This window comes from Pterocles gutturalis, unplaced genomic scaffold, assembly GCF_000699245.1.
Source record: "Pterocles gutturalis isolate BGI_N339 unplaced genomic scaffold, ASM69924v1 scaffold32757, whole genome shotgun sequence".
NCBI classification, from domain to species: domain Eukaryota; kingdom Metazoa; phylum Chordata; class Aves; order Pterocliformes; family Pteroclidae; genus Pterocles; species Pterocles gutturalis.
This window is the reverse complement of record NW_010116656.1, coordinates 9,659-17,540: the sequence shown is the minus strand read 5'-3', so window position 1 is coordinate 17,540 and position 7,882 is coordinate 9,659. Positions and strand designations below refer to the sequence as shown.

General features: G+C 39.5%; 1 protein-coding gene across 1 annotated transcript in view; it reads left to right on the top strand.

Annotated features, from left to right (window-relative positions):
• Positions 1-7,633, top strand: part of EGFL6 (EGF-like-domain, multiple 6) — a 36,024-nt gene extending 28,391 nt beyond the window's left edge. The window contains exons 9-12 of the mRNA XM_010075576.1: positions 2,018-2,098; positions 4,188-4,274; positions 5,590-5,855; positions 6,978-7,633. Of these exons, the coding sequence (XP_010073878.1) occupies positions 2,018-2,098; positions 4,188-4,274; positions 5,590-5,855; positions 6,978-7,073 (530 nt within the window). The 3' untranslated portion in view covers positions 7,074-7,633. The remainder of the gene's footprint in view (positions 1-2,017; positions 2,099-4,187; positions 4,275-5,589; positions 5,856-6,977) is intronic.
• Positions 7,634-7,882: the final 249 nt, after the last annotated feature.

The following is a 7,882-nucleotide window of genomic DNA, read 5'->3' as shown; positions in this document are numbered from 1 at the left end:
TGATTATATTTTAGTAGCTCTCTTAATTTTGGCACGGGTTTTCACAGCTTGAGCCTCTTTCACTAAGTACAAGGCCAAGTTTATGGCATGACAGTAAACTTAACACCTAATCTGTATGTGCCTGTTCCTGAATGTGTGTATGTAGACATATATTAATTTGGAGAAAGATATATTAATCCTTGCCTTAAGTAAGAACATTATCCAGGTGATTTAAGCCATGGTCTGGGTGAGGGGAAGGCTGCAAGGGCAACAAGAGAGGACATGCTCCTGGCAATTCATCAGAAAGCTCATAAGACTGCATGAGTCTCCTTTCTCAGCCCAATTCAGCACCGCTGGAAGTGCCTCCAGGGCCTCTTCATTGGTGTTTTTTCTGGTGTACACACAGAGCAATTTTTGACAGTTTTAAAGAGAAGAAAGGTTAAGTAGATGGCATAGTCTTTATGGTGCTAGGAAGCTCTGAATTGCAGTGGGTTGTAAGTATATTCTTAAAATTGTGTGTTTATGACTGTATGTTGGAGTATTTCAATGGAAAGCCCCAGCTCAGCAGAACTCATGGGAACAAACTCCCCTCTGAACAAATGTGCATTCATGTGAAAGTAATGACTTTTAAAATATTTGGCATTTGCAACTTTCTAATAGCATGCATGATACAATGCTGAGTAGGGAAAAGTAATCTCAATTTCCATGGCTTCTATCACCTGACACTACTGAGGAACTCTGAGCTTTTCTTAGCACTACTTCCCATGTGGTGTGGATGAAAAGTGAACTTCGGTCTGTCAGGCTTTCCACCAACACCTTCTGTAAGCAGTAATCCCAAAGGATCCTCCCTCACTCCTCCTCTAAAATGGCACATTTAAGCTCTTCCTGCTTTCATAGGTGTGTATGTGTACATCACAGGTATCATCTGCATATGTGTTTGCAAAGGATAGAACCCTCTGCGAGGGAAAGCAGATCTTCCCCTTATCTCTTGTGTGATTAGTTACTTACACAGGCTCGGCACACAGAAGTTGATACTATAATTTTTATTTTTTTTTTTTTAGTGAGTGCACTTCTCTATTAATCTCTTAAAATTGTACAAAAGAACACCACAGAACTTTATAAATATTTAGAGTATTTTACAGTATTACTCAGAGTAAATAAGAGTTTGTAAGCTTCTATGCCTTTGTAGCTCATCAGATGGGAGAGGTTTTGTCTTGGTCTCTGAGGCTGCTGCTGAAAAATAGGGCTTCTTGAGTAACTCCCTCCTTTAGGCCAGTATCTTAGAGAGTGCACCTAACGTTCATTGACTGTGCTGCTGTGCCAACTCTTCCAGTTTGGCACAAGACATGTCAAACAATTTTTACGAAAAAAACAGGACTGGTAATCAAACCGTCAGGCTGTGCTTGCCAGCTGTTGCAGGGAGGGTGAGGAAGAGGTGAGGCCGTTGCTGCACCCCTCCTTCCCAACAGACACCAGAGCTGACCAGGTTTGCAGGAAACATGTACCCCAGCAGGAAATATGGCTTCAGAAAAATAATTTCCTGGGACTTCTGGTACAGCAGCACCAGCTATCACTTACCTGAATACAGAGCTGTGGGCCTTTGATCCCCCAACATTCATGGCTTTTGCAAAGTCTCTGACATTACCCATTGGCTTCTGTTGGCCAAGTGCTGCCAGGCCACTGAGTCATTGTCTTCTCTGTCTGGTAGAGTTCAGGTACTTCGATCATTAGTTGAAGTTTTGTAGCAAGAAAGGAGATCATCATGCAAAAGAAAGATCATGTTCAACGTTTTATGACCTTGTGGATCTTGCAGCACTGTCGCCCGCAGCTTAGAAGGCACAGTGCTGTGGAAAATAGCAGTTAAAGTTTTAAAATTCAGAGTTAGTATCTAACTGGGGTTAGGAATGTGATTTTGGCGGTGGAGTGGAAAACACATACACTGAGTTATTTAAATAAATGATGGCAACTGGTATAAAGGAATAAAGTTCCATTTTCTGTTCCCATGATGACTCAACACTTGACAAGTTGTTTTCCCTAGTTCCCAAGGTGAAAGAAGCAGCTGCCTTTGGCCCTCTCCTGGCACAGAGGAAAGTTCCAGTGTCGAGACCAGAGCAAGAAGGTAGATTATTTTTATTCTACAGTATTTATTTTCCTGTATACGACATGTGTGTTTTCATGACAACCTATATTAGCCAAGCCAGAATCAGTTTAAAAGCTTTTAACATAAAACAAAGGTTTGTTTTAGAGACAGTATCTGGCCAAACCATTCTGCCAGTTCCAATGTGAGAAGCTGTTTTAGTGTCCTTTTCAAAACATAGTTTAACTGTTTATAAGCCATGTATAGAAAGTTTCCCCACTTTGAAACTTGACTTGCAATTGAATTCCACTTGATTTATTTCATAGTCATGAAAAAAAAAGTAATTTCGATCATCTATAAAATGAAGCCATGCTAGAAGAGTGTTGTGTAGCATGCAACAAATGCCAGTGTCCTTCGGCCATATTCTCTTGGTTTTCCTCCTGGTCCTCTGTCAGAAGTCAATAGGCGTTCCCACCGAACAAGACTGAATAAATATCTACCCTGAATCTTAAATAGCCTGGCTATGAATTTATGATTATTCTGAATTCATCAATAAGTTCTGTGGATATCAGAGTAAGATGACATTACCAGTTCTTTCTCACATTAAAAAATTGTTGTAAAATAAGTCAGGGGAGCATACAAGGTCCAAGACCTGTCAATTTATGTACACAACTTAAATTTCTGCCATGCGTTAGGAAACTTTCAAACAGAAAACTTCACTGCATGTTGGGAACTATTAACAGACCAGAGTGTAACTCTGGTCAAAGCAGGGCATAAAGGCAGATCAAAGGGCACCCTCCTCCTCTCTCCTGGTGGGAAACAGTTTCCCTGGAATGGACAGAATCATGAAGCTGACTGTAAGGATGTGCTTATGAGAGCCACAGAAAAAAAAACTAATCCAAAAGGGGGCACGGAGCGATCTCATTGAGCTGATGCATTTACAGGGCAGCAGCATCCTCCTGGGGAGTTACCAGCCAAGTGGGCAGGGGCTGGAATGCTGGGATTGACTGTGTCTGAGATTATTTTTAGGACAAGGTGGGTTTCACCCAAAAACAATCCACAAATGCTTCCAAATCCTAAAAAAAAAAACCAAATTAAAAAAAAATAGACAGATGTGCTGGCTGACATTAAGGGTAAGATACTGGGGTTTTTCCAATTCAGAAAGCAGTAGTCCCAGAAACAATGTATTTATGCAGTAAAGCTCTCCAAATGCCATGTACTGAACTTCTCTGTCTCATGATAAAATACATGGAAAGAACAAGAAGTATGTTTCTTTCTGAGGAAATTCCATGGCTGATGTATTATTCTTAATCTGATCTGTCATTGCCCAGAGAAGTTGTGGATGCCCCATCCCTGGAGGTGTTCAAAGCCAGGCTGGATGAGGCTTTGAGCAACCTGGGCGAGTGGAAGGTGTCCCTGCCAATGGCAGGGGATTGGAACTAGATGATCTCTAAGGACCCAAACCATTCTATGCTTCCATGATACTATGATCTTGCCTTGCACAGTGTTTCTTTCTTTGTGTATGTAATGCTTTTCATCTGCACAGTCATGAAGGCTGTGGTGTGCTCTGGGTGACACCCTTTTTCGGTGTGCTCAACTTATTTGGACTATTCCCAGCTCCATGTAGCATGAGTATCAAGTGCTGACGTAAAGGATTCCTTTCATGGGAGGCTAGCTTCTCTCTTTCAATGGATAGAACTGGAGCTTGAGCATCTCAGCTGATTACAACTACAGCAGTGTAAGAAATGGAGAGAGGCAATCTCTGAAGTTGGCAGATCCCAAACCGTTTATGATGCTAGCGTTTAAAACTGACACCTCCAACTACACCTGACGATCAGCAGACACCCATTATACAGAAGTCAAAGCATATAAACTCATGCAGAGATGGGAGATTGGCAGTAAAAAGACACAACAGATTTTTCTGTGAGTTAAGGAATTACTACATAAATTATAACGTTTTGCTCTTTTGCAATTTAACCTAGGTCAATACTATCTGAACTCAGATTGTAGATAATTTTAGAAGGACCAATACATTAATAACTGGGTGAATAGAGAGCATATTATTTTTATCAGTACTTATGATAGAGTGCTCCTCTTATCTCTGAGTCTCCGTTGCCAATTTTTCTTTCAGTTGATTGCAGCTTCAGTCGAGGGATCTGTGACTGGAAACAAGATGCTGATGATGACTTTGACTGGAATCCTGCTGATCGAGACAGAGGTATTTAAATTATGCTTTGATTTGATGGCTTATCTCCTCCAAAAAAGAGGGGGATGGAAGGGAAAACAGAATCAAGAATTAGCTTCCCTGTCAGTGGGTTATCTCTATAAAAGAAAAAAGGAGGCAGACAATGCTAGGAAATTGTTTCTTTGAAATATCCAGTGGCAACTGGTAATCAGCAACATATTTCAACACAAACAAATAAAAAGATTTCAGAATTGCAAGGTACAAGGCAATGGAAACATTATCAATTACGTGCTGTGTCTCTCCAGGACTGGTAGGGCATTTAACCACCCATCTGCCATTTAGATGGATGTGGCAATGTAGTCACTCACGTGGCTTAGACAGCACTGTGATAACTGCTCAGAAATCTCAAATTCTGCCAGACAAACTAGTGATGGCATTCCTCAGAACGAGCCAAGGGCAGGGCCAAGAACAACTGATACCTGACCTGGTACCAACGGCAGGTCTGCTGACACCTGAGAAAGAGCTCCACAGGTGCAATGTGTGATTGCTGTGCGGGATAGGGTGTGGCTGAAGAAACTTGTTTGAAAGGATGTCTCTTCCCTTGTGACACAGGAAATGTTGCAGAAGTTGCTGCATTAGGGACTGGTGGATCCTGCAGATGCTGCAGGCCACTTGCTCCAGTTCCTACACACACATTATCTCCCTCTTCCCTCACAGTCTTTCCATCGCAGTCTTTCTTCAATAGTCCTTCCTCTTCTGCTCCATATATTTCCTTTTCCCCAAGTCCCTTCCTGTGCTGTCACTGCCAGTTAGACCCTACCCTGATCTTATCCCGTGTCCCCAAACTTACATCTGCTGATTATGACTTTCTTTATGGGCCCAGATATTTTATCTCTTTATCACTTTGTGTGTCTTTGTCATTTCATTGGTCCTCCAGACTTTGAGGAATAAGCTATCAGTTCTTTATGAGTTTGTCATCACTGCAGAGGACAGTGGAGAGAATACTGAGCTGTGGTCTGACCACAGAGGCACAGCAGCATGTTTCAGGCTGTTGCCTCTGAAAAACTGAGGTGGTTTTGCCTGTGAAAGACCGTGCAAGGAAGAATAATTGTAATTACCAGTGAAATATGAACTCATCTCCTCTGTGAACTGATCTGACTTCCAACAGTGCAAGCATATTCCTTGCAAAGTACACTTCCTGCTGCTTTCCTCCAGTCTGATTTTAAATTATTCAAGTAACACAGCTTCCACATATTTTCTTAGCAAATATGTATTCAGTTTGCTCATAAAGAACATAAGTCCATTAAAGATGCTTTTTCCTTTTTTTTTTTTTTTTTTTTTTTCCAAGGTGATGGGTACTACATGGCTGTTCCAGCTTTTGTGGGGCACAAGAAGGATATGGGGCGTCTGAAACTTCTCCTCACTGACCTCAAACCAAAGAGCAGCTACTGCTTGATTTTCAGTTATCGGCTTGCTGGCGAGAGAGTGGGGAAACTTCGAGTGTTCCTGGCAAACAAGAAACATGCTCCTGTCTGGGAGCAGGACAAAGAAAAAGATGAAAGGTGGAGAATTGGAAAAATAGAAATATTTCAGGGGACTGAAACAACCAACAGTGTAAGTATAACACAATATATAAGCCAACTACCATAACCAACACAACAACTTAATTTCCCAATCCTCAAGAGTTCCACTGTTTTATAGGCATCGCTTCCTAGCAATTGAAAGGCTTATCTGAAATGGGAAACAGGAGCATACATTTTAGTAGGCAGAAAAGTTATTATCTGATTGTAATTTCAGAACTTAATTACCCCAGTTGGTTAGGACACTGATGCCAGTAATCCTGTCATTTTGTAAAATAACTGTATCAGATCATAAATTAACACAATACACACATGCCTGAAAAAATGAAAATTTTCTGTTTCATAGAAGAGGATGCTCTCAAACCACACTAAACCAGACCATTAGAGCAAAATGAGACATCATGTATAATCAAGGGTGGGCAGTCACCTTAGGAGTAGGACATACTAGCCCACAGGGAGCGCTGTGCACTGATGTATGCCTGAAAACTGCCTCAGTTAGGACTTCAGCAAGTTTCTCCTTTAAATTCTAGGGACTGGTTTTCATTTATGTGACTGAACATTTTCAGTGCTGTGGAAAGGCTTCTACTATATCATTGAATACTATGAGTATAAATGAAATGCAAGCCCTTTTCAAGGTTCTTTGAGCTGCTGGAATGATGTAGAAAACCCCTTACATAAGTGAGAATCAGACTATAAAATATAAACGCAGGCATCCCCTTCATAAAAATTAACCTACTCTGTCTTTATAGTATATGTACATATATATAAAGTATATGTGTGTATATATAGTATATACACACAAAACCAATAGATTGAAAATGAGCAGTTGTCTTCAAGAAATGAAGTGCACTAACATCACACACTGTGATAAAATGACATTATTATAATGGGATTTCACTCAGTTTGCATTTTCTTTGTACATTGAAAATAAGTAATCTTATTAAAGGAATCCATTTAGTATTGTAAATCTGTGCAGAGGATTATAAGTCTAGTTCAAATAATACACAGAAGCACTAAAAACTGAAAGGATTTTAGTCGTTAAGTCCTGTATTGTGATAAAACTTTCCTAAGATATAGCATTATAACTAATTAAGAGTTGCTAAATGGTTGAATAAACTACACTTTCACTGTTAATACATCTCGTTTCTTATGACAGGTCACTTTTGAATCAGAACGTGGAAAGGGCAAAACTGGAGAAATTGGAGTGGACAATGTTATACTAATTTCTGGTCTATGCCCAGAAGATACCTGATAATGGATATTTGAGTATACCAGATTTAATCCTATTTTTAATATTTGTCTTACTAGTAGTGTATTTTTGTATCATTTTCTTTATAAAAAAACACAAAACCATAAAAACTGTGCCTTGAACTTAATGCAGCAATGCAAACAGAAAAACTGACAAGTGCAAGATGCAGAGTACACTTTTTTATGAGTTACTCTAATTCTAATACATGCTTTGAGTCTAGCACTACTGTATTTTATAATTCAAGGTCAAGCTTTCTACAGTATTATTTTTCTAGCTTTTTTTTTTTACAAATTCTACATGCTTTTATTCCTTCAAGTTCTTTTCAAGGCTATTCTTATGTCTTCTATTTCATTTCTTCTATTCAATTAAAATATAAAGCAGTATTTAAGAGGATGTTACTACTTCTGGTGATGTAATGTTAACTTCTTAGTGTGTAGATATTCAATCTATTCAACAAGTAAGAAGAAAGAGAGGAGCTTTATTTCGTTCTTGATGGAGCTAAGCAAGTTGTAAGTGGACACGTCTTTGAGGAATATTTTCATTACTAATAAAGTATGTAAGATACCTTGTTTGTCATCAGTATCTTTGAGTCACACAAATCACTGTTTAGAAATGATCCTTTTATAGTTTTATAAGCACTTAATGTTCATCATTAACAGATGATGTTACCAACTGGCACTGAAAAGAACACAAAAAATGACCCATTATTAGCACTTAAGAAACTTCACATTATGTACTGACCCTCAGGAAGAAATCGGTTCCTGCTGGATTGCAGGCCTACTTTACCCTGCAGAGGTGTGAAAGAATGGTTT